The sequence below is a fragment of the Tursiops truncatus genome, chromosome 6 (genome assembly GCF_011762595.2).
Source record: "Tursiops truncatus isolate mTurTru1 chromosome 6, mTurTru1.mat.Y, whole genome shotgun sequence".
Classification (NCBI taxonomy): domain Eukaryota; kingdom Metazoa; phylum Chordata; class Mammalia; order Artiodactyla; family Delphinidae; genus Tursiops; species Tursiops truncatus.
This window is the reverse complement of record NC_047039.1, coordinates 25819723-25845211: the sequence shown is the minus strand read 5'-3', so window position 1 is coordinate 25845211 and position 25489 is coordinate 25819723. Positions and strand designations below refer to the sequence as shown.

Sequence of the window (25489 nt, the reverse complement as noted above, 5' to 3'; positions counted from 1 at the left end):
AAACAAAATTGAGTTATTTGTAGTGAGGTGGATGGACCTAGAGTCTTTCATACAGAGTGAAGTAAGTCAGAAAGGGAAAGACAAATACCGTATGCTAACACATATATATGGAATCTAAGAAAAAAAAATGTCATGAAGAACCTAGTGGTAAGACAGGAATAAAGACAGAGACTTACTAGACAATGGACTTGAGGATATGAGGAGGGGGAAGGGTAAGCTGTGACAAAGTGAGAGAGTGTCATGGACATATATATACTACCAAACATAAAATAGATAGCTAGTGGGAAGCAGCCGCATAGCACAGGGAGATCAGCTCGGTGCTTTGTGACCACCTAGAGGGGTGGGATAGGGAGGGTGGGAGGGAGGGAGACACAAGAGGGAAGAGATATGGGAACATATGTATATGTATAACTGATTCACTTTGTTATAAAGCAGAAACTAACACACCATTGTAAAGCAATTATACTCCAATAAAGATGTAAAAAAAATGTAACAAATTAAAAAAAAACTATATTAAATCCAAACACCTTGGACTCTTCCGACTTTCTCAACTTTATCATTGAGGAGACTCAGGTTACATGGATACTCTACATACTATCCTGACCCTTACTGTGGCCAAAAATAAGCTCAAAATGGATTAAAGACCTAAATGTAAGGCCAGATTTCCTTACTGGCCCCCTTATTGCGGCCAGTAAGGAAATCATCTTTCATCATGGTGCTTACTCAAACTTTCTGAAATGCATAAAATCATCAACGGTCTAGTTAAAAAGCAGATTCCAACTCAGTAGGTCAGGATTGGGCTGAAATCTGTATTTCTGTTCAACCCAAGTGATGCTAAAGCTTCCAATCTGTGGAGCAGCCCTGGAGTAGCAAGCATTCTGATACATTTACACACTCACTTGCAGAGGAACATATTTGTTCCCTGTTCACCTACTTCCCTCTCCCTTTTACTAGTTACAGCTTCCTCTACCTTCATGATCCCTTCCAACATGCCTGCAAACATTTTCTTTAGAACTCCTCCTTCCCAATTTCAACCAACTCTTGTCCAGTTAGTTCAGGAAAATCTTATTCTCTCTGCATCTATGTCAAATTAGAATTGACTAAAAAATGAAGAAAGTTTCTGCTTTTCAAGCAGCTTGCAAGCTTGAGACAACAGGTACATAATTAACTGTCATGGATCCCTTCTCTCCTTTTCCAGTAAGCAAAGTGCCTGGGCTTTGAAGTTTGATTTTTGGGTTCCAATCCAGCTCTAACACTTACCTTCTCTGAGACTTCAGGCAAGCAACTTAATTTCTCTGAGCCTCAGTTTCCTAACTCTAAAACGGTGTTAACAACAGCACCTAACTCAGAGGATTGTCGTAGGTATTAAAAAGAGATGATGCACATAAAGACGTTTGCATCTCTCAGTCTAGCACTTAGTAAGTAATTAACAGACCATGGCTATTGGTAGTAACAAAGACGTCATGATGCCATCCCTCTATGGTAGACGGCACTCTTCAGTTATTTCTATTAGTGCATATGGCTCTGTTTGCCTTTAAACAGGGAGTTCCCCCACTTGCTTTACAGGGATGCTTCCCCTCCTGCAGTATATGACAATCACCTTCGCAGCTTCTGCCAAATTCTCCTATAGACTACATTGCCTACTCTTCTTTATATCAACTTATTCTTTTACCTAAATTATTTCTCAAGGGAAATTTCGTATCACTACCGTAAGCGAAAAATCAGTATCACTTGCCACAGTTAGGTGACTCATAAAAACAAATACCATGAAACCAGAGTTTTTAAATTCCAACTAGATACTGCTGCCCACTAAAGGCAAGATTGCTAAGGAGATAAGCAAGACTTTCACCTTGATAGTTACGAGCATGAGAAGAGAACACCTTGAAATGAAATGAAACACCTTAAATGAAAACACCTTCCCCATGAGTGTGATTAAATCAGTTAATATATGGTAATATGTTTACAACGGGGTCCACGCGTGTACTCATCACTCTCAGCCCTGTTGGAAGAGACAGATAACGAGTTCCCGCCCACGTCTGGTGCTCGGGAAAAGTCTGTGGGGAGGTCCGGGGCGCCTGGAGTAGAGATCTTCACCCTTCCCACTGGGCCTGAGGAAGGCCACGTACCGAACTCGGGAGGTGTCTTCCCCGGGCGCCGGCGGCTCCACGCACGCCCGCCTCAGAGCGGTGATCTCGGCTTCCAAAGCGCGAGCCTCAACCAGCTGGGAATCCATTAGGCCGCGCTGACGGGAAGCTGCCTAACAGAAGCGCGCCACGTCCTGCTCTTCAAGCCTCGCGCGCTGCTGGCGTGAACCATCCCGGAACTCGGCGGGGGAGGCAGGGGAATGACGCGCGATTGTCGAGCTTATAACCCGCGCTCGCAAGCATCCCAGGCTCATTGCCATCCCTGCTTACTTTTCCACATTCGTCCCCCAGCAGTCCCTACGCTTCAAGAGAGTTGACTCCCTCGAACCCAAAGCCCGAGGGCATAACTACCCACCCCGACCTGGTGCCGCCTTGGAGCAACCAGGACGAATATGTCACATTAGAGGAGGTTCCGGGAGCACTTAAGGGGGGAGTCTCTTTATTTTTCTTCCCCTCCCTCACTTCCGCCGACCATATCCAGGAGAACACAAGGTGATAACCCTCTTAAGTATGAAGTAGGGAATTTTAGTTTGGGGTCTTTCGCGAACTTTGAGGCAGGGAACGGAGGCATTCCGGTCGCCCAGAAGCCTGGAAACGAAATAAAAAGCACTGGGGAACTGAGCGTGGTAGTGGAACCTTAGGATGCTGGGTTGGAAATCCAGTAGGAAGGAAGAGAGGCGACACTTGTTGGGACACGTGACCAGAAGTTACGGCCCTAAACTGCGCGGGATGTAAAAAACGAAGTGGTGAGGAGTCGGTTTGGGGCATGGGATGTGCCGAGGTCAACTGGCCTACCTTCTCCCTTCTCGTCTTTGAGTCTTCTCAGAGGAAGACGGCTAGGGTGGGTAGGTTGGGGGCGGAGGAAGCTACCAGGAAGATGTAGGCCGTGGCTCACGCCTAGATCAGGAGCGATGCTCAGGGCTTTTGGCGCTGTTTTGGGGTCGCGCGTGGGAGGAGTCTGGGAGCTGAGCGCTAGCCGGGTGCTAAACGAGATTAGAGATCTCATGAAAAGCCGCAAATCTCAGTACCTCTGGAAGAGTTTTCCTGAGTCCCTTCTAATCCAACAATCTCCCTAGTATAAAGAATTACAGTTTCTGAAATTAGATTTGGGTTATAATCTTGGCTTCACCGCTAATTCTCTGAATGGCTTTGGGAAAGTGACTTAACCTCTCCTGCTAATCTGAAAAAAGATGCCTGCAAACTATTTTGTACAACGCTGGCACATAGTGTTTTTTAAAAAGTCTGTATTAGCCATGATATCAGTTGCTCTTTTTATGCCTGAACAGCACTTTGTAGATATTTCTGTTGTGACATAGTATTGTAATTGCAGCATTTGCTTACTTCTCATGTGACTGTGAGGAGCTTGAGGATTGAGAGCCTTTTATCTTTCCGTGTGCTAACCTGTCCCATCCCATTTCTGTCAGCATTTGTTAAAGTGAATGAATGAAGGGAAAACACCTAACAATATGGATAAGTAAAATCGGGAGGAGTAGAGTGTAATATTGTGGTCATTTAGAGGGAAAGTATGTGCCTGTACCTGTGTCTGTGTGTAGAGGTGCTGTTCCAAAATGCATTCACGAAGTTTTGTTTTCTTTTGTTTAGATTTGAGAAGATTTAAGGGAAAGAGCTCTTCTCTGTAGATAATTATTTTTTCCACTAGAAATACTTGAGTGTATGCCCAGCCTTGATGAAAGCCAACAGAGAAACGAAGCGCCTTTTTGTGGGTGGCCTTGGCCAGAATATTTCTGAGGCAGACCTACAAAATCAGTTCAGCAGATTTGGAGAAGTTTCTGATGTGGAAATCATCACTCGGAAAGATGACCAAGGTAAATTTATAGTTCTTCATGGGTAGTTAAAGGCAAATATAACTGAAGTCAAGTATCACAAAATAAAGGAACCCAAGAGATGAATGTTAGCCCTGAACACTGAAAGTGATATGCATCTCATTACATGATACTGTTGTAGTAACCCCCCACCTCCCATCCCTCCCCCTCCTATGCTCTGTAGGTGTTATGTGTGACCTGGAACTTGCCCAGAATTACGTTTCTGAAATCAAAAATTTCTGAATTCCCAAACATCCGGTTTTTGTTTTTGTGGGGTTTTTTTTTTTGGCCGTACGGCTTGCTGGGATCTTAGTTCTCCAACCAGAGATTGAACCCAGACCCTCAGCAGTGAAAGCACAGAGTCCTAACCACTGGACTGCCAGGGAATTTCCAAACATCCAATTTCTGAAACATATAGCTTTCAGTTTTCAGAGCTAAAATTCTAATAATTAGTAGGGTCCTGTTAAGTAGAATATCACTAACATACAAACATGCAAAGTGTTTCCTTAACTGAGTACTTGACATTTTTCTCTTACGTATTTTCTTTTGGAATATTTAGATAATCATGCTTTAAAAAAAAATGCAATCTTTGTATCCAATGATAAATAAACAAGGTTTTCCTTTGAAAGAGTACGTTTCTAAGAGCTCTTTTTTAAATTTAGAAACTTAATAATGTTTACATTGTTCTCTGCATACGAATTTAATTTTTTTTTTTTTTTTTTTTAGGAAACCCACAGAAAGTCTTTGCGTATGTCAACATCAGAGTAGCAGAAGCAGACCTGAAAAAATGTAATGAATGTTTTCTATACTATTTACCAGTCCATGTCACCATGTAATTTGGAATAACTTTTGTTCTAAATCTAAACATCCACCTTCAACTCATCCTGAGGGACAACCACGATCAAGAGAATTTCCATATCCTACAATTCAGGAGGTCTAGGTTCATTCCATAATGAATGACATATGGTAGCACATTGCCTGTGAGTTTGCTCAAAAATGGCATTCTCAAATAATTTGGATAAGGAACCACACTTTAATAGAAACTGCCTGTTACACATATCCCACTGGATATTATGAAATACCCACCTCCCCAGTGTGTTCATTTCTCAGGCAACTAATTCTTCTTATTGAGTGCTGTTAGGAGAGAGGTTTAGAATATGCCCTTATAAGATCATATCCTTGAAATTATGAAGTCTCCATAGATAAGTTTAGTAAAGCTGAGGGCCACCTGTGACCTTCAATGAATAAAGAGGGGGAGATAATTCATACTTCCACTGATGTAGTAATGCATTCTAATTATTTGGAGACTGAAAAGTCAAAAGACACTGAGCAGGAAACATGCTAATAGAGAAAGAGGGCCATTGACCTTTTGTAATTTCATTTGCAAAAAATTGATTTGTTCAGTTAGGAAATAGATATAACAAATATGTTGCAGTTAAGAACACATCAGTTCTGCTGTGTGACCTAGCAGTTTATTTAAACTAGAAGACCCGGTTTGCTTATCTGATGTATAACCAAGATACTGCTTATCTCATAATACTACTGTGAAGATTAAGTTGAATAATATCTTTGTGCTTAGCATAGTACCTACCTCATTGATATTTCTGTTAGTGGTAATTATTAAGGAAGCTAATAGCAGATGTTGAGAAAAATCAACCACTAGGGCACAGTAGTTTAAACACAGTTTAGTTGCTTGCAGCTAATATGTTTGCAAGTTTCACAGTGATAATTAGTATGAGGTGATAAATAAAAGTGAGGTGCTGCAGGATTCCAGTGTCCTCTGATTCACTCTAAGAAAATTACATTAATGTTTTATAGTTTTAGTGTGGGAAATAACAATGAAATGTTAAATAAATACCAGCCATTCGCCACAGATTCCTGACATTACTTTATAAACAAATGACAAATTTTGCTTTATGGTTTACACGTTTGCCTCATTCAAATCTTTCAATTACACGGGGAGGTAGGGAGTGTAAAGATCTAATAAGTGGTCAAGATGAGAATGGGACCTAAGCCTTCTCCTTCCAGGTCTCATTTTCTTTATTCTATTTCCTCTGTGTCTTTGTGATAAGCAGGTTTTCTTTTTTTGGTACTAACTAATTAGTAAAAGCACATGCTGAAATATATTTTTGCATTGCCATGTACTTGGGTACTAATTCTTTGCTTTATAGGTATGTCTGTTTTAAATAAAACAAAATGGAAAGGTGGAACTCTACAAATTCAGCTAGCAAAGGAAAGTTTTTTGCACAGGTAAGATTTGCTCTCCGTGATTTGACCCAATGTTTTTTATATTGTAAGTGGTTTTATATGTTCACTTAATTGATTTGAAACTATCAAATAATGTATTATTACAGTTTTAGCAAATATATGCATTACAAGTAGAGCTAAAATCCTTCTTAACTGTGACTCCCTGTGACCCCCAGTCCCCACCAAAGAAGATAATGTAATGCTCCTGTATACGTATATTTTAACCCATAAAAATATATACTTATTTCAGCTTTTTAAACACAACCTTATGTGATGATGTAGGTCTTCCCCCTTCTTATAATGAGTGTTTAGTACTATTTTAGAAAATGGCTGTGCCACAGTGTAGTCAGTCATCCCCCACTCATAGACATTTAGACCATTTCCACTTCCTCTTGATAAGACTCTTGAGGATGGTCCCTCTGGGGTTTATGTCAACAAAAGGAGTTGCTATGTCATATAGTTATGCACATTTAAAATTTTAATAGACAGTACCAAATTGCTTAAGTTGACTTTAGGCTGTTAATGAAAGTGTCATACAAAAACATAAAGATAATAGGAAATCCCTGTATGAGAGGCATAAGATTAATTATGCATGTGATTTAAGAACAAGGCAATGTAAAAACTTTTAAAGCATTTTAAATCCTAAAAGTATTCTTAGGGAGAAAAGATTGTATGAGATTGGGTGCTTCCAAAATAGGAGATATTTTAGGAATGTACACATGGAGTGACCCAGAGCGTTTTAAGATTGTTCTGGGCCAAAGAAATGCCACAAGGAAAAATAAGGTCTAAACCAAGTTTTGAGGGAGTGGTCTGGTGACGAAGATGAGAATTTGATTTTGTTCTTCAGCTGGGGGTCTATGTGAACAGGGTAGTGATGAGATTTTCATTCAGCAGCACTTTGCTGCCTATTATATGCAGGAACCGGGGCCCTAGTCCTGAGCAGGTGAGCACACAGTGCTGCTGCCTTGGAGTGTCTATGCAGTTGTGCCTGGGGAGCATGAATCTTGGAAGTTGGAATGTAAGGGACACAGACCAGAGGCAAAGAGGCCAATGAGAATTGGTCAGCACAGTTGACCAGGCCTGTATAAGGTGGCGGAGTTTGAACTGGTAGGTTGAGTTGGCGTTCTGCATTCTCTTTGTTGTGAGAGTAGAAATATTCAAGACTTAGCATATTAGTCTCTGAAAGACACCTCTTCCTCATAAGAGTGAAAAGATTAAGGATAGATAAAATGCCAAAAGTACATAAGTTGAAAGGGAAAAACTGAGAGACCCTAAATGATCTCTATAAAGTTAAACAGCTTTACAGTATTAAAAAACAAAACAGAAGCACTGTTAATAGTGTGGTTCGTTATTTTAACTCTTATTTATATTTTCTGTTTGATTCAGATTGGCCCAGGAGAGAAAAGAAGCAAAAGCAAAGAAAGGAAAATCAACAACAAGCAACACCAACTTGTTAGAAAAAATGGGAGTGGTGGATTTCCATGTGAAAGCTGTGCCAGGGACAGAAGTACCAGGGCACAAAGTGAGTCTCCTCTGGTAGCCTGAATAGCTCAGGAACCAATTCCTGACACCAGGTGACCATGAGCATCATGTTTTAAAGCAACTGCTTTTTTCTCTTGCTTTGCAGCAGTTAACATAGATAGTGCTTTATGGTCTTCAAGTGCATTTACAACTCTTGGGAAAGCACAGTTTTCCCCCATTTTAGAAAGAGAAATCAAAACCCAAGTGGAGGCAGGTCTCCCAGGGGGCATAGGTGGTGAAGAGTGCAGGCAGGTCCGACGTTTGCCTTTTTAATGGCTGTTATTTGTGTAGCATCCTACATGGTTTATATGGGATCAATAACTGCCCCAATTTTCCTTCTTTCTTTTTCCTTTCCTGATACACTTTTTTGAGCACTTGTGTTTCATTATCAGAAAACTAAACCCAACAGTAATCGTGGTCCACTATGAGTTCAAATATTTTTAAATGACATTTATTCAGTGTGGTTAATCTTTTCCATTTCTGACAAGTATAGTAAATGTATTCTTTTTTTTTTTTTCTTTTAGAATTGGGTTGTGAGTAAATTTGGAAGAGTCTTACCTGTCCTTCACCTAAGGAATCAACATAAACGTAAAATATCCTTAGCAATTGGCCTTTCAGAGAAATTATTATTTACTACGATGTGGATATTTGCAAAAGTTTACTTCATACCTTTAGAATTTCACTGCCTCTGTCAGTAAATCTTTAGATGTTTGTGTAACAGTTTTTATGTTCCCAATTTCTAAGTAAGGTAATACCCACCTACCTACATGTATGAAACAATTAGTGGATAATGAGAGAATGTAATTAGGTTTTATGCAAGTGATGCAAATGATGATTGTTAAAGAAGCACGTTGACTTACTAATTTATACCTCATTCTTCTTGTTTGACATGGATTCAAAGCCATTGCCAGAGGAGCTAAAGAAGGACAAGGGAACACAGCACAATCATTAAAGAAGGCTTTAGAGGAAGTAGGATAAGTTTCACATTAATAGAAAAGAGATAGGAAGGAGTCTAGGAGAGAGGAAAATAGTAGGTAGAAATGTGTAGACAGGCAGAAGAATGGTGGATGGAGAAATAGTATGGAACCCAGTATGAGCAAATTCAGATGCCCATTCCCCTGAGGAAATGAGGTCAGATTGTCTAAGACCTTGAATTCCTAGTGTCATGGACTTCTGGGCAGAGGGTGTTTTTTGTATTCTTTTAGCTCTAACCCTGTGTGTCATGGGAAGCAGAAGCAATTTCAGGTATTTCAAACAGAGGTGTGTCCTCACTGTTCATGGCTATTGAGGCCCCTGGAGCCCTGGCCACAGCTGCTGGTTCTGCTGTCCCTGCCAGTGGCACTAAAGTCAGGGAAATACTTTTTTCTTCTTCACCTTCCAGCTTCCCACCAATGGTACCACTGACAGCAAAGAGGAGGATTTGGAAGGACAGTGTAAAGCCAAGAGACAATAGACACTGTTTGGCATACCTCATATATAATTGTCCATGTATTCAGTAGTCACTAAATGAACAAAAGGACTTTTCAGTAGTGATAGATTAAAGCAACTTATACTTGTTTATTCATATGTTTTAGGAAATCAGCAAATGCCAGCTGTCACTACAGCACAGTGACATTAACTAGAATCTTTCTGGACAATGTCAGCAACGAAGACCTGATAAAGAATTATTAGCCTTCTAAGAAAGACCTAAAAAATGCAGAGAGCGAGTAAAATGTGAAATGGATGTCATTGAACTAAGAGAATCAGATCTAGGATGAGGCAGCATTGAGAAAACAGAAATGGCCAAAAAGTTTGAGAATCTTTGAGTCTCAAGTTTGAGATACCAACACTTAGTATAGTATCTAGCTGTGCCCGCTCTGGGTTCCTCTCTATACTCCGCTTTATGGTATTAGCTCAGTGGATAGACTTCTCAGATTTACAGAAAAGTCTTGTGGCCTCTTGTACCTAGAATATAATCTGAATCGGTTTGCTGTGATATACACATGCAGCCCAAGTAATTTCTGCCAATTAATAGTGATGGTTCTTGGTTTTCACTCTGGACATGCCATGGACATGTCAGTTCCAAAGACCCTGAGTCACCTAATTAAGTCCTTATTTTGTTTGATAGGAAACTGAGGGTAAAATGAGTCAATGACTTGCTCAAGATTAAACAGTATTCTTTTTGCTTTACCAGTTTGATAGGTTTTTCTAAAACCTAGTGCCTTTGTTTTCTTCCTTGACTGTTGGTGACATCATAAAGTATGATCCCTCAAAATACTGCCACAACCTAAAGAAAATAGGGGAGGATTTCACAAATGCTATCCCTATATCCAGCCTCACTTGGGAATTGGAAGGAGGGAATGATCCTGTGAGTAAGAAACGACGAGGAGAATTCTCTGACTTTCACAGCCCTGCCAAGAAGATAATAAAAGTGCAGAAGAACGAGGGTTCCACTGCATCTCTGGCTTTGAGACCAAAACCTAGTAGCATAATGGAGAGCCCACATTTAATACAACAACAGGCTGCACAAAATACACCTCATAATTCCATTACTCCTAAATCACCCTGTGTACCTGATTCTGATAGTCAGAAACTTAAAAACGTATTTTTTCAGACTTCTGACTTAGAAACTACCAAAAAGAGAAATAGCATGTCTGATGATGATATTGATTCTGAAGATGAATTAAGACTAATGATTGCAAGAGAGGAAAACCTAGAGAAAACTACATGGTCCTCAATAAATGGATCTGAAAATGATCCCTTTGAAGTTGTAAGAGATGATTTTAAATCACATTTTCACAAATTTCATACTTCAACAGGTTTAGGCATCAAAAATAATGTCTTTTGCCTCAGTAGTGAAGATAATGTTATGGGAAATGATTGTGACTCTGATTCAGGAGATACAGATGAAATCATTGCAATGAAGAAAAATTCTGATAAGATCAAACACAGTGTAGAACTTTCACAAACAGAAAAGTATATGCACAAGAAAACTTATTTGAAAAATAGAAAAAAGTGTGATCTTTCTGTTGATTCTATTAAAGTACAAAAAAGAAAAAATAAAGAGACAGCCCTCAGTCACAGAATTAAGCCTCTCAGTTGTGAATCTTCGATTGAGTCCAGTAGCAGTGAAGATGCTGATTCTGTATCAGAATCAACCGAGTCTGAAGGAGATAAGGAGTATAACACCATGATGAAAAACTGTCTCCATATGAATCTAACTTTAGCTGATCTGGAACAGTTGGCTGGCAGTAACCAGGAGGCGCCAAAAGAAGATACTGAGAGCAATGGCCGGAAAACCACTGCCAAGTCTGACAGGGCCTCCAAGAGCCACAGAACTCCAGGTGGCCTCCACAAAGGCCAACGGTGTATTCATCCTGAGGAGATTGTGGCTTCCCTTTTAGAAGGAAAAGAGAACACACATGGAAAACAGGAACCAAAGGAAAATACCGTAAAGCCAAAATTCCAGGCTTTCAAGGGAGTAGGCTGTCTCTATGGAAAGGAAACAGTGAAAAAATCCTTGAAAGAGAGTGTTGCCTCTAACAATATTAATAAAGATCATAAATCCTTGAAACTTGAGGATCCCAGGAGCATGTCCATGAAAAAATGGTCCTTGTATGCTAATAGCCCATCAAGTAAACTGACTCTTTCCCAACATGCAAAGAAGGCAAGTGACTCAAACCAAATTCAGCCTCAAAAGAGACAGTCTACTTTTGAGAGCCAGGCTCACAAGGTGGTTTTCCCTAGCAGTTCAGAAAAGGGAAATGGAAATCCTATTTCTAGTCTATTGCCACTAAAAGATAAGAAATCTTTGAGTCTTGGTGCCAAGACTCTCAGGAGAGGCTTTGATGAAGACTGTTGCCACAGGACTGGAAAGTCAGGAGAGAGCTCCAAAAAGAGGCCTGATCTGTGCAGCCACAAGGCCCCTGAGAAATCACCAGAGGTCTCCTCCAGGAGAGACCCTCAGGGAAGCAAAACTGACTTCCCACTTTCTGTTAATAGTTCATCAGATGTTAGTGCTAAGGATAAGCACGCTGAAGATAATCAGAAGCGTTTGGCAGCCTTAGAGGCAAGGCAGAAAGCAAAAGAAGTACAAAAGAAGTTGGTTCACAATGCTCTGGCAAATTTGGTGAGTATATTTTCAGTCTAGGGATTTAACAAGAACTTGTTTCCAAGTCCAACCTTTCTTTCCTACGAAGGTAAGCAGGCTCCTTTAGAGATGAATGTTTGTGTTTTGTGTCCTTGTATCTTTAGTATATCCGGATATCGCTTTAGAAGCTGTAACTGATATAGTTAAGTGATATGTCCTAATATGTCTGAATTTACATATAAATCACTTGCCAAGTGATTCATATCTTACCAAGATTTACTGTAATGAGTCTTTATTCATTCTTTCAACAATTGTTAATTACCTATGAAATTCCAGGCCTTCACAGCAAGTGCTAGATTTACAGAGAGGATCACTGTTAGGTGGTTGGTATTGGCTTACAGTGTGGTGGACAGAAGGTCACAGTTCAGTTCCATGGGATGAGAAAGAAGTACGCCTGTGTGCTCTGACAGCACACTGATACTAATTTGTTGGCAGTGGTGGGGCAGAGGGGGGTGGGGAGCCGGCACTTCCTCAGCTGAACTGAATCTAGTGTGAAAGGATCAGTGGGAATTGGTCTGGCAGAGGTAAAAGGGTACAAAGAGAGAGGAAAGGCATTCCAAGATAAAGGAACAGTTTGTACAAAAGTGAATATTTGCAATCAGTGTGATCAAATGTATAGAGTACAAGATGGTGAGAAATGAGATGAGAGAGATAAGTAGGGGTGAGGTGTGAAGAGGCTACAGGGGTTGGACTTTATTCTCAAGGCTGTGAAAAGACTAAAGAACTTGAAGCAAGGGAATGGAGATTAGTTATGTATATATTGGAACAGGAGTTGGCAAACTAGAGCTCACAAGCCACTAGCCCATGGCGTATTTTGGAAGAGCCTCCAAGCTAAGAATGGTTTCTACATTTTTAAAGGGTTTAAAAAAGAAGAATACAGAACCAAAACTATATGTGGCTTGCAAAGCCTAAAATATTTACTCTCTGGCCCTTGACAGAAAAAGTTTGCCAACTTCTGTTTGGGAAAGATGGTTCAGGACATGATGAGAACAACAAATCAAATGGGACAGACAGCCTTTGGGAGGTCTTGAGCCAGAACCAAGGCAGTGACAGTGGGAATATATTTTTAAAATAGCAAGACGGTCCAACTGATGGGACTTGGTGATAAACTGGAAATGGAGAGAGAGAAGTTTCTATCTTAGGATGATGGCAGCATTCACTAGATAAGGAAATAGGGTCAGAAATAGACTTGCTAGGGGAAGGAGATAAGCGGTTGTCTTAAGGGTAATGCTTTTGATGCCCACTCTAGGATGGTTATTCAGAGGACAAGCCAACGCACATCATCTTTGGTTCCAACAGTGAAAGTGAAACAGAGGAGACATCCACTCAGGAGCATAACCATCCAGGAGAGGAACCAGTAAAAGTAAGAAATTTAGGGTGGGCATTCCTATACTTTTGCAGATCCATTTCTGCATGTTGCATACCAAGACTTGCATACAACTGCTGGGCTCAACATAAAATCCTCTGGGAGCCACAATGAAACCCAGGGCTCCCCTGACCATCACGCATGGATACCACAGGGGCCTTAGAGATTTTCTCCCACATAAATCTATCCTCCACATCATCTGCAAAGTGACATCAATATTAGTGAAACCCTGCAGAAGGTGTTCACACATTTAATAACTCCCCCCCATTCCAGGCTGCATTAGGAGCCTCTGGATTTAGTGACCCAAGGGGCCAAGTAGATATCACTGAGTCAGAAGTTTCCATTCTAACCACCATCCAGTCTTTCCTGGGAGATGCATGTGGGTTGTTGTTCCATACATGTGAGGAGGGAGATTACGTAATGAAGGAAATGCTGTCTTGGTTATTAATAAACATTTCTGTCTTTACCTATGTAACAGGAGTCCATGGGTGGAGCCTCTGGGAAGCTCTTTGACAGCAGCGATGATGAGGAATCTGGTTCTGAAGATGACAGTAACAGGTTCAGAATTAAACCTCAGTTTGAGGGCAGAGCTGGACAGAAGGTTAGTGAAGACTGAAAATAATAAAACTTGCAACATGTCCTTATTTTTCGACATAGTCCTTAAATCTAGATTAGTGCAGGCAGACCTTGACCCACACTCCAGTGTTAAGGTGTTTATTTTGATAGTGAGTCCTCCATGACCCTCTCTGATTGGTTCATGGGTAGGTGAGTTTATGCAAATATTAATGTAGTGAATTTCATGGCATGGAGGTATACTTAGAAGGTCTTGTTTATAAGTAATTTCTTGGGAACATGGCTGTCAGTTGTCTTTGTGTTTTGTCTTATAGCTCATGGATTTGCAGTCTCACTTTGGCACTGATGACAGATTTCGCATGGACTCCCGATTTCTAGAAAGTGATAGTGAAGAGGAACAGGAAGGTAAATGCCTTATTGTCCAAACAAACAGTCCTGATGTCAGAGCTGGGGAACCTTGAGAAGTCATGTAGTCTAGCTTCTTCACTTAACACATAGAGAAACTCTGTACCCCAAGACACTGAATTGTGGAGCTTGTAATCCAATAGTTAGCTTACTCAATACTTCTTGAGTTTGTTTGTACATATTAATTTATTTATAAAATTTTAATTACCTGAAGCTGCCAGAAAAGACAGGAATAGTTAGCATCCACCAAAGGTGCCATCTTCTATCATCCTGTTCCTGGCATTAGAGAGAAGGCAAGGACCCTACCTGGCAGTAGATCAGGTCCTGGTGAGGCTGTGGAAGACAGTTACATCACGCTTGGCTTACTTAAAGGAAGTGTTTATCTTCCAGCATGCATGCTGGGTGCAGGTTTTTAAAAACAATGTACCATTGAATGTCACTCTACGTAGATTCATCCCATGTGAATATATCTAACAGCAGTGATGCTACCAGAAGCATCCTGATTCTGCTCTTACTTCCTATACCATTTTCTACACCAGTGGTTCCAAACTTTCTCTACAAGATCTTCTACTCTTATCCTTTGCAAAAGACCTTACCTCCTACCATCCTCACTTGAGGATGGCCACCTCAAGTGAGCTCCCTGCTTTCCTTTCCAATCTCAGAACTACTCTGTCCTTAACTTTTTTCCTCTTCGTGAGTTAATCTAATCTGCATCTTAATCTTCCTCATTCATACCTCCTTTTAACCTCCTTTCTTATGCGCATCTTCATACTTTCCCTTTTTTCTATCTCTTCCCTCTTTCTACAGACATAGGTCTCATAGGTTCAAAAAGCCATTTCTTCAACCCTGCCAGTTTTCAAGTTGCCACTCCCATCTTTTTTCAGTTCTAAACCTGAAATGAAAAAATAAATTGCACTAATTTAGAAGCAGTTGGCTTTTTATTGAAAATACAACCTCTGGAAATGATGCTCTTGATTCTTTGAAGTGATTATTGTGTATATTGTACATTTCTGAAAACAAGTGTTCAGAGAGTAAGTTCTCCAGGATCCACAGCAAATTATGTTTCAGAGCTTCTCACTCAAAATTCCATGTTGAAAACAGGAATGGACAGAACCTTGGGAATAGCCTAGAAGCTATACATAGAGTTTACTTTCTAACTTCTGCCACTTTTGTCTGTCTCTTTACAACTCTTCAGTATGCGTTCCCTGCACATACTATCTGGTTCACCAGATGCAGTGGCACCTTCCCAAGCTTCTTCAGCCTGCCCGTACCATTTGTCACTGTTAATCATCCTTCTTGAACTGTTCTCTTCCCTTAGCTTCCATTGCACTATAACTTCCTTATTTTCTTCTTAATTCTTGGTTCCTAATTTTCCCTTTGCCTTTAGATATGTAAAGGTTCTGTAAGTCCCTGTGGCTTTAACCTTCTTTTGTGCGTGAATATTTTCCAAATCTGGATCATCTTTGCTCCTGACTATCCTGCTGAGCTCCCAATTATTCTTTTCTCAATGCCTGATGGATATTTCTCACAGGCGTCCCTGAACGCGTGTTAAAACGCAGCAGGTCCCAAACTGAATTTACTCTCTCTCAGGTGCTCTGGACCCTTCTGTTTCTGTTGATGGTACTTCCATTCTTAGGGCAGTCAGACACAGAATCTCTGCCTTTTGTTTCTTTCCTTCCCAACTTTTGAGACTGAATTTTTTGTGAGTTGCACAAAGACTGTCCTGCAGGTAAGCAGCCTACAAATACCTCGCAGCCAGTCTACAAATACCTTAAGCCCTTTCTAGCATTGTGTTCTTTTTCCTAATGGTCAGTATTAGGGTAAAATTGAAAGTACCATTTTTTGAAGTCAAAAATTGTTGAATATTAGCAGTTTCATATGGTTTAACCTAATGCAATGTAAACTCTTTGAACTTTCTTATTTCAATGTATGTGTTCATTTTTTCACTTGCCTGGCATGCTCCTCCCTCCTCAGGGGATCTACTTGTCTTTCCTACCTTAGACTCCACCTGGTTTATAAAACGTTTCTTAATCCAATTGAACATAATCTTTACCTCTTTTGAACCCTTAGACACTTTGGGGTCATCTCTATAGAGAACTATTCAAATCAGCATTTTATTCTGTTTATTTCTGTTACTTGGTTGTTTATATCCTGCCATAATTTGAAAAGGTCTTTAAGGCTTACTTAGACTTCTTTTGTATTTCTATCTATAATCCAAACTAGCTGTTAAATGTTTAACTTTGTTCTCTGATATTTGTCTGTTTCTAGTAGCTAAGGATAACAAGCTTCTAGGCTTCCACAGTGCCCTGTGTGTAGGCTTTCTTCCTGCAATATTTAGTACTGAATCTAAAGGCTAAAGTAACTGTCTACTAACATCATATTAATAGTCAGTAAAATTGGCATCTTTCACTATTTTTCATGTTTAGATTTACATGTAATTTAGATTAATTTTTAGAAAGTTAAAAAAATCAAAGAATCTCTGATCACTTTAATTTTATAATTAGTATATTGCTCTATTACATTTGTCAATCTTTACCTTAAAAACTTTTAGACTTGCCACTGAAAGCCATTAAATTCAGATTTCATTTGTATAATTACAAACAGAAATGGGAATTTTGTTTGCTGGTCATGCAGTTTCTAGATTCACTATGACATTGGGGATCTTGGGGATAGGGAGGTTAGCAAAACAAGGTTTAACTTTTCTTCTTCCTATCTTAATGTGCTTTGCACATGTTTACGTGCTTGATAAATATTTGATCATTGAGACTTCTCAGGTTATGTTTGCCAAGAGATTACTAATTATCCTCTTCCCTCTAAGAAATAAATGAAAAGAAAACTGCTGAGGAAGAAGAGCTTGCTGCAGAAAAGTTGAAAGCCCTGAATATTGTGCAGAGTGTTTTGCACATCAACTTAAGCAGTTCTACAAGCAAAGAATCAGTAGCTGCTAAGAAATTTAAGTATGGTTTATGTTTCATCCCATTCTGCCCTCTTTTCCTTTGCCATAAAATGAGGCCATTTTAAACTTCCTGGGGAGAGCAGTTAGCAACATGTATCAGACCCTTAAAATTGTACTTACCTTGACCTAGTGATTCACTTCAAGAAACTAATCTTAAATTATTTCTGTATTTATTATTAGTAAAAAAAAAAATTGGACAACTGTTTAAATATTAATAAATGTAACTGTTTACTATGGAAAATTTCCAGCATATAACTTAGAGAGACTAGTGTAATGAAACCCCTATGTACCATCACCCAGCTTCTACAATCACCAACATGTGACCAGTTTTCTCTTTGATACCTTTACTCACTTCCCCCTACTTGCCTCACTGAAATATTTTATGCAAATCCCAATAGCATATCATTTTATCCATATATATTTTAGTATGTTTAAAATAATATTAAACATTTTTAAAGATCCAGGACAAGAAGTCAAAACTAGATAATTTAAAATATGATTGCTTCTGAGGAGCTCCTAATACATTTCTTTGATATTATGTGCCTTTTTCTTGCTCAAAAAGTGGAATTGCCCTGGTATTGCATTATAATTTGCTATTAGTTTTTTGCATTAATATTCTGAATTGTCTCTTCCAACTTATCACTCTCCTTTCTTTAATAGGGACATCATACGTTATGATCCAACAAGGCATGACCATGCCACTTATGAAAGAAAAAGAGATGATAAACCAAAAGAAAGGTATATTAAGCTACTACTTTTAGTAGCAGGTTCATATGAATTAATCTCATTTCAGACAGTGAGAAAAGTAGATAGTAACCATTATCACATCCATTGGTCCCCATTGTATTTAGTTTAAGAACAGGGAAGGGAGAAAGAGAGCAATTATTGATGTGGTGGAGAGAGTCTTACTTTTGGCAAAGGAATCTTCATGCATAGAAATGATGATATGTGCCCCTTCTTTAGTCGGTGTCTTCTACCTACATTAGTTTCCTGTGGCTTCTGTAACAGATTGGTGACTTAAAAACACAAAAATTTTTCTCACAGTTCTGGAGGCTGGGAGTCTGAAATCCAGATTATTGGAAGAGCTGTGTTCCCTCTGGAGATTCAGGGGGAAAAAACTCCATTTCGTGCCTCTCTCTTAGCTTCAGGTGACTGCCAGCAATCTGGTATTCCTTGGCTTGTGACTATATTATTCCAGTCTCTGCCTCCATCTTCACGTGGGCTTCTCATTTCTATGTGTCTCTCATCTTTGTGTCTGTTATAAGGACACTTGTGATTCCATTTAGAGTCTGCCTGGATAATCTCTTCATTGCAAAATCCCTAACTTTATTACAAAGACCTTTTTTTCAAAATAAGGAAATATTCACACGTTCCAGGAATTAGGGCCCGGACATATCTTTCTGGAGGCAACCATTCTATCCACTGCACTACTCTAGTGTGGTAGGAGCGTCTATTTCTTATAGGTATGCTGTGGCAAATATTTTTTTGATAAATATGGCAAATATATGGAGCAACCAGTAACTTTGCCTGATTTAATTTCTTGATTTCCTGCTATTTAAAGTCACTAAAGGCACTGTGGTATCCTGAATTAGATCCTGGAACAAAAAAGACACTTGTAGAGAAACTGGTGAATTGGGAACAGAATCTGTGTTTAGTTAATAGTAGTGTACCAGTGTTAATCTTTTAGTTTTGACAATTGTATCATATCTATGTAAGATGTTACCTTGAGGGGAAACTAGGTGAAGGTTATTTGGGAACACTGTTTCCAGTTTTTCTATAAATCTAAAATTATTCCAAAATTAAAGGTTTCTTTTAAAAAGAATCACATACCAGACCAAAGTAGAACTAATATAAACGTTCCCTGCAATGTAGGATTCCAGATTGCAATGTGATTCTGGGTAGTCTCTGGAGAGCTTGCAGTCAAAATGTTGCTTGGGGCTTCAGTCTCCAAAGGCCTGACTAATCCTCGCGATGTACTTCCAAGATGTCTCACTCACATAGCTGTTAGCCAGTTCCTCACCTTGTTGGCTTCTCCATTAGGCTGCTTAAGTGTTCTCATAACACTGACCCAAAAGAGAGATAGAAGGAGGAAGCCACAGTATATTTTATGACATAGTGTTAGAAGTCACACAGTGACACATCTGCCTTATTCAGTTTTCTTTAAGTCACTAAATCCAACCCATACTTTCATAGGGGAAGGGGAGATTAAGCACTTCTTCCTGAAGAGAGAGGCACTGAGGAATTTGTGGACACATTTTAAACTACCACAACCTGTCCTCTGGTTGAAAATTGTTTTATATTCCTGCCATATGCAGAACATGCTCAACCCTGCTCTAGACTCCCCAGAAGTCTCACCTTTTTATAGTGTCAGTTCAAAATCTAGGATGTTGGGCTTCCCTAGTGGCGCAGTAGTTGAGAGTCCGCCTGCCGATGCAGGGGACGCGGGTTCGTGCCCCGGTCCGGGAAGATCCCACATGCCATGGAGCGGCTGGGCCTGTGAGCCATGGCCGCTGAGCCTGCGCGTCTGGAGCCTGTGCTCCGCAACGGGAGAGGCCACAACAGTGAGAGGCCCGCGTAACACCAAAAAAAAAAAAAAAAGTTTCTCTCTGTAAGATAGTCTCCACCAATAAGATGATCATTTAGGACATTATTATTTTAGGTAATATAGTTAGAATATTTGGCCTAGTAAATAGAGCAGACTCTAATAGAAAAGAGGATTTTAATCTTTTACTAACTGAAAACTCAATATTGGAGACTGCCATATAACTCTGGTTTAAGATCAAAGAGAAAAACATATTCCTAAATATAGAGCAGGTTGATGGTAATAGAAAAATTTCATTCCCAAACAGACTAGATTTAGCACATTTATAAGGCGTTTCTAAAACAGAATTATGACTAAATCCTTTAATGCCAGTGTCATAAAACTCATAGAATTTTAGAATTTGAAAAAGTCTTATAAGTCATGTGGTTTAACATGGTTCATTTTACAAATGAGGATACTGAGGCCCATTGCAGTTAAGTGATTTTCTTACTCATAGCTAATATCTTAGATGTGACTTCTGAAATGTAGTTCAGAGGATAAGAGATAGGAGAATATGATTCTTGTTTAATACTTGGAGCTGTTTGAAATAGTTTTGTCTATAAAAAGCTTTTTGGTTAAGGTTCTGCCTTTATGAGTTTTATATGAAGATCCTCTTGGTTGTTGAAAGGATGGGACTAAAGTTATCCAAGGTGTTTTTTTCCTGATTTCTGGAAATTTTCCAAAAATTGGCTTTTTTTGTGATGCACATATCTCTATATATGTCAATGCAGTAAAGCAAAACGAAAGAAGAAAAGGGAGGAAGATGAGAAGCTACCTGAGGTATCTAAAGAAATGTATTATAACATTGCTATGGATTTAAAACAAATATTCCAAACTACAAAAGATACCATTGAAAAGGAAGACAACACCCCTTGGAATGAGGACTCTGATGGAGAGAAAGCCGAAGTAGTCCAGGACCCTACAGCTCTGATGACTGGGGATGAACAGCCCAGCGGGTTCACATTCTCCTTTTTTGATTCACACACTAAAAATGTAAAGGAAGGTACTTTTTTTTTTTAAACGTTTTCATTTAAAGCGGTTTGAACTTAATTGATTGAATCTACTGTAACTGTAATGATTTAACATTAGCTGAAGAAAGGATTCTTTCTTCCATCTATATAAACAGTATTGCAGTCAGCATTACATGACCATAAATGTACTGTGCCTAGAGCTGTGTTTAACACACTAAGAAATTGTTCTTGCATTTGGAAGCAAACTTCTAGATAGCTGCCATATGAAGGGAAGCCAGAGAATAATGTGCAGCATCCCTTCTAATGTTGAGTAGAAATAGTCATGAAGAAGTATAAGAAGTCATATATTTAAAAAGCTTTGTATCTTAGATGCAGTTGGAGAAGCCATGACTTCAGGAAAACCAGTGCTATATGGTAGGGAAAGGGGAGAAATAGGTAACCCTGGCTCTATACAATTATGCTATGTCATCAATACACCAGTTGTTTCAAACTTTATCCTTGGAGATTTGCCAGAAACTAGAAAAAAGTATCAGCACCAGTATAGACAATTTAGCATTCCATTTCAGGAGGTTTACCTCTGAAGTCCTACATAGTCTAAAAGTTAAAAACACCTATTCCTTAGGAAGTTGCTCCTCACCTAGTGTTTAAGATGAAGTGTAGCTTTTCTGGAAGTTCATTGTAAAAAGCAAGATATACCTATACAGGAGAATACATGCACAGCTAACAATAAGCTCTACTTTAAAGATCAGCAGTTAAAGTAGTATCCATGTGTTTAGCAGGTGAGTATTAAATGCCGGCTTTGTAGTGCTCCAAAAGGAGGTATAGCAATTTAGTAGTTTTCCCAAAATTGTTCTAAATAAGACACAATATATCATTGCTCTGCTTACTTCATTCTCTTGCCTGTGTTGTCCATTTGAGTACCAAGGTCAGTCCTAAACTGTTGAACAGAGTTGATATGATATAGATACTGTCTTTAATTCTTCTAACTTTGAGAGCCAAGTGTGAGAAATTGGCCTTAAAGTGAGTACTAAGACACCTCAGCAACCTGGGAGATGTGTTTTGTGTACTTAGGAAATTATGAGGACTTGTGAGGAGATCACCCACATCTTATAGCAGAAGCTTTTTCAGAAGTTTTAGAAAGAGGCTTTGGGAATTGAAAATATAAAGATATGTTCCTTTTCTCATTTATGAATAAGCAGGAAGGCAACCTGGTTTCACTGCATCATGTTACAGTTTAGGCTTCTCCTGCTAGCACAGGTGCCATGCTTTTTTTTTTCCTTTTAAATAGCGTTGCTCATTTATAAACCTTTAGTTTGTATATCTTTTTATAGTGTTGCTATATTCCTTATCAGATCACCCTAGCAATGCCCAAAAATATGATAATAGCTTCTCTCAATATTTGAAAATCTAAAAAGATACTACATATTTTGAATTAATGATTAAGGTATTTGAAATTTAGAAATATGAGTGCATGGTGAAAGTAAACAAATTAGTGTGTCCACAAATAATCGGTTGTTAGGTTACAATTCTGTCATCTTTCATTGTCATGACGATATAGAGACCTATAGAGTTGAGGCAGTGAAACCTGGGAAGATTGCCTGGCAGGGAGACCCTCGTTTCCAAGACAGCAGTTCAGAAGAGGAAGATGTTACTGAAGAAACAGATGACAAAAAGCCCAGCCCTGGGTAAGTAGTGTGTTTCTGTGCAGGTTTATTTCATAATTCATAAAATCTGAGTTAGACATGCTTTAGAAATATTATAGAAGTATCTAAGCTTAGCTTCTCAAGACAATTTTCTTTTTTTTGGCTCCTTTAGAGAGTTCTGTAGCCTTTTTGTAATTAGGAGCATGTTTCCTTTTCCTTGAAATTTGGATAAACTGGGTGGGGGATATGACGTGCATGGGGAAGAAAACTTGCCACTGAAGTCCTTGATCTGGAAAGAGTATGCTTCAGCTCGTTGGCTGCTACCACATGGGAAACACTGGCAAATTGGGTAGCAATGCTGGGGTGAGAATATCAACAATCAACACAGGGAAGATAAAGCGTGTACTTAAGTAAGTCTTCGTTACCAAAGTTTCAGGTAGAAGAGAAGAGTGTTGAATAGAGAAAGGGTGGTATCACTTTAACTCAGGAAAGAAAAATGAGCAAAACACAAAGCACATATATTTAAGGAATAGTTCATTTATACTTACAGTGTAAACATTTCTTAAATATTGAAATTAAGTGGCCAATTCTCTCTCTCTTTCTCTCTCACTTCAGAGAAGTATCATTACCCGAGAAAGAGACCACTAGATATTTCTTTTTCTCTAAGAATGATGAGAGACTTCATGGTAAGTCAATGTTTTGATTAAATGGTATAGAACAGGTAATAGTACAGCTCTCACCATAGCGCATTCTGATATACTAACATGCATCCAAGTAAGAACTGATTAGGAAAAATTCTGATCCTTTGCAATGTCATGTGCTTTAGCCCCCTCTGTTAGAAAGATGCATGTTGACTTGCAAAGCTCTGGAAAACTGAAAGCTCCCACTCGCCACCTCCCTCACTTGTTCACTAACCTCAACAAGGGCTTGTTTTGTTCCAGGGGTTTGCTGAGATACTAGACGTACAAAACTCCTAAGTCTTTAGTACCCTAAAAAGTTCACATGAACTATCTCAATGTCTTGTAATAACCTATAATGGAAAAGAATCTGAAAAAGAATATATAACTGAATCACTTTGCTGTACACTTGAAACCAGCACAACATTGTGAATTAACTATACTTCAGTAAAAAAAAAAATAGAAAAAAATTTCACATGAAAACTCTGAGGCTGTTGATGAACTCATTTCTTTTTTTTTAAAAATATATTTTATTTATTTATTTTTGGCTGCATTGGGTCTTTGTTGCTGTGCGCGGGCTTTCTCTAGTTGCGGCAAGCGGGGGCTACTCTTCGTTGCAGTGCGCGGGCCTCTCATTGCAGTGGCTTCTCTTGTTGCAGAGCACTGGCTCTAGGCGCGCAGGCTTCAGTAGTTGTAGCATGTGGGCTCAGTAGTTGTGGCTCACAGGCTTCAGAGCACAGGCTTAGTAGTTGTGGTGCACAGGCTTAGTTTCTCCTTGGCATGTGGGATCTTCCCGGACCAGGGCTCGAACCTGTGTCCACTGCATTGGCAGGCAGATTCTTAACCACTGCGCCACCAGGGAAGGCCCAGTGAACTCATTTCTTAAGCCTAACACAAACAGAAGCCAAGTTACATAGTAGTAAATGGTTTATAAACAGTAAAATCCTTGCAGTTCTACATTTTCATTTTGTAAAGAAAACAAGATATTTTTGAAAATTAGCATAAATTGGCTGGGGGCGGTGGGGGAAATGGTCTTAACTAGAATTGAAGACCTTGATAATGCCAGCACTAGAATATTGTCTGTTTTAATATTAATGGGCTGTCTTGTCCTTCTTTATTTTCCCCTTTTAGGTTCTGACTTATTCTGGAGAGGAGTGGGAAGTAATATTAGCAGGAATTCTTGGGAGGCCAGAACAAACAGCTTGCGTATGGTGAGTAGTTGTATTTCCATATTAATTGTCTCCATATTAATTTAAAAGATATGGTGTTATCTTGTGTTAATATTTGCCTGGTGTAAGAATATAGGAGGGCATGAAACTTAAGATAACTGAGAACATGACTTAAATGCTCAGAATGATAGTGCTGGAACAGAAGTTTTAAGTTGTTTAATTCATTCAACCCATGGTGCAGTAAGGAGACTGAAGAGTGGCCCCATTGAGTGACTGGAACGAGTTCTGGCCATGCTTATTAAGTAGCAGGAAATCATAAGACTTTTGAAAGACTGAATTACAGTTTCCATTGTAAACACTTAAAGCCAAAAGTTTGAATATCCCCTGTACATTCCAAGTGAGCACTTCCAAAATGGCTTCTACAACCCTGACACTGAATAACCTAAATTTTACTTTATAGTTACTAAACACCTTGGAAAGTATTTACCACTATTTTTAACAAAGGCTTTTGGTTTTATGTTTTTCTAGGACTGTCGGAAGAAACATAAAGATGCCAAAAGGAGAGTGAAACCAAAATAATAAATGTCATCATTAGTTTTGATACTGAATGTGAACAAGGCTCACCTGTGGAAATTGGAGTGATCTAGAAAATAAGTTTAGCTGACAAAGAAGAATTCAGAGTGAAGGAATATTCAAAATCTTATCTGGTGGATATCATTCTGGTTGCTTTCTTTTCCTGTAGATTTCCTCTTCATTTGTTCCTAATTACTTCAAATAATTAACCTGAACATTTTTTTTTAATGAAGCACAAGATAGTCCCTCAAAATACTTTTCGTATATAATCTCTTTGCCCTCCATCTTCAATAACTAATGGCTATCTTCTGACACAAGGTTTACATAAAGCCTTTTAAAATATATGGATCAGAGCACTTGTATTTTCCAAGTTACGTTTCGTGTGAATTATACTTGAAATATTTCTGATTGTATCAAATACACCTTACCTCCATCTTGTGGTTTTTGTTTAAGATGTTGAAAACAAATCAGCCTTGAGTTCTGTACTTGTGTCTTGATGAATAAGCTAACTGAAATGCAGGATATTTCAGACCGGCATCATGGGAGAGTTCTGTGAGGACCAGAAAAGGATGCCAAATGCAGCGTTTTCCTGTCCTTGGCCTCCATGAATTGAGGCCAAAATTCAAAATCTCAAAATTCTAATTAGACTACAGGCTTTTGAAAAATCCAAGTGTCTGAAAGGTATGTAGTCACAGTTAGGAGTCAGGACCC

General features: G+C 39.1%; 2 protein-coding genes across 10 annotated transcripts in view; one reads left to right on the top strand and one right to left on the bottom strand.

Moving 5' to 3' along the window:
• CENPP (centromere protein P) overlaps nt 1-2517 on the bottom strand; it is a 234678-nt gene extending 232161 nt beyond the window's left edge. Inside the window, exon 1 of one of the 4 annotated variants that reach the window (XM_033857781.2) lies at nt 2127-2517. In XM_033857781.2, coding sequence (XP_033713672.1) covers nt 2127-2233 — 107 coding nt within the window. In that variant the 5' untranslated portion in view covers nt 2234-2517. The remainder of the gene's footprint in view (nt 1-2126) is intronic. The other 3 variants (XM_019940471.3, XM_033857783.2, XM_019940472.3) reach the window with 3 other exon arrangements.
• A 226-nt stretch (nt 2518-2743) lies between these two features.
• On the top strand, nt 2744-25211 carry NOL8 (nucleolar protein 8). 6 transcript variants are annotated; one of them, XM_073805912.1, is made up of 17 exons: nt 2744-2890; nt 3747-3970; nt 4694-4756; nt 6139-6217; nt 7601-7736; nt 8260-8330; nt 9968-11843; nt 13114-13227; nt 13709-13831; nt 14118-14208; nt 17027-17165; nt 17825-17902; nt 20477-20748; nt 22275-22401; nt 22975-23045; nt 24168-24247; nt 24734-25211. In XM_073805912.1, the coding sequence occupies exons 2-17, from the start codon at nt 3832-3834 to the stop codon at nt 24782-24784; spliced, it is 3510 nt and encodes a 1169-aa protein (XP_073662013.1). In that variant the 5' UTR covers nt 2744-2890; nt 3747-3831; the 3' UTR covers nt 24785-25211. The 6 variants fall into 6 exon arrangements, 5 of the variants coding, with proteins under 5 accessions (XP_073662013.1, XP_073662011.1, XP_073662012.1 ...); XM_073805910.1 differs by having other exon boundaries at nt 2833-2985; XM_073805911.1 differs by having other exon boundaries at nt 2843-2989.
• The last annotated feature ends 278 nt before the right edge of the window (nt 25212-25489 follow it).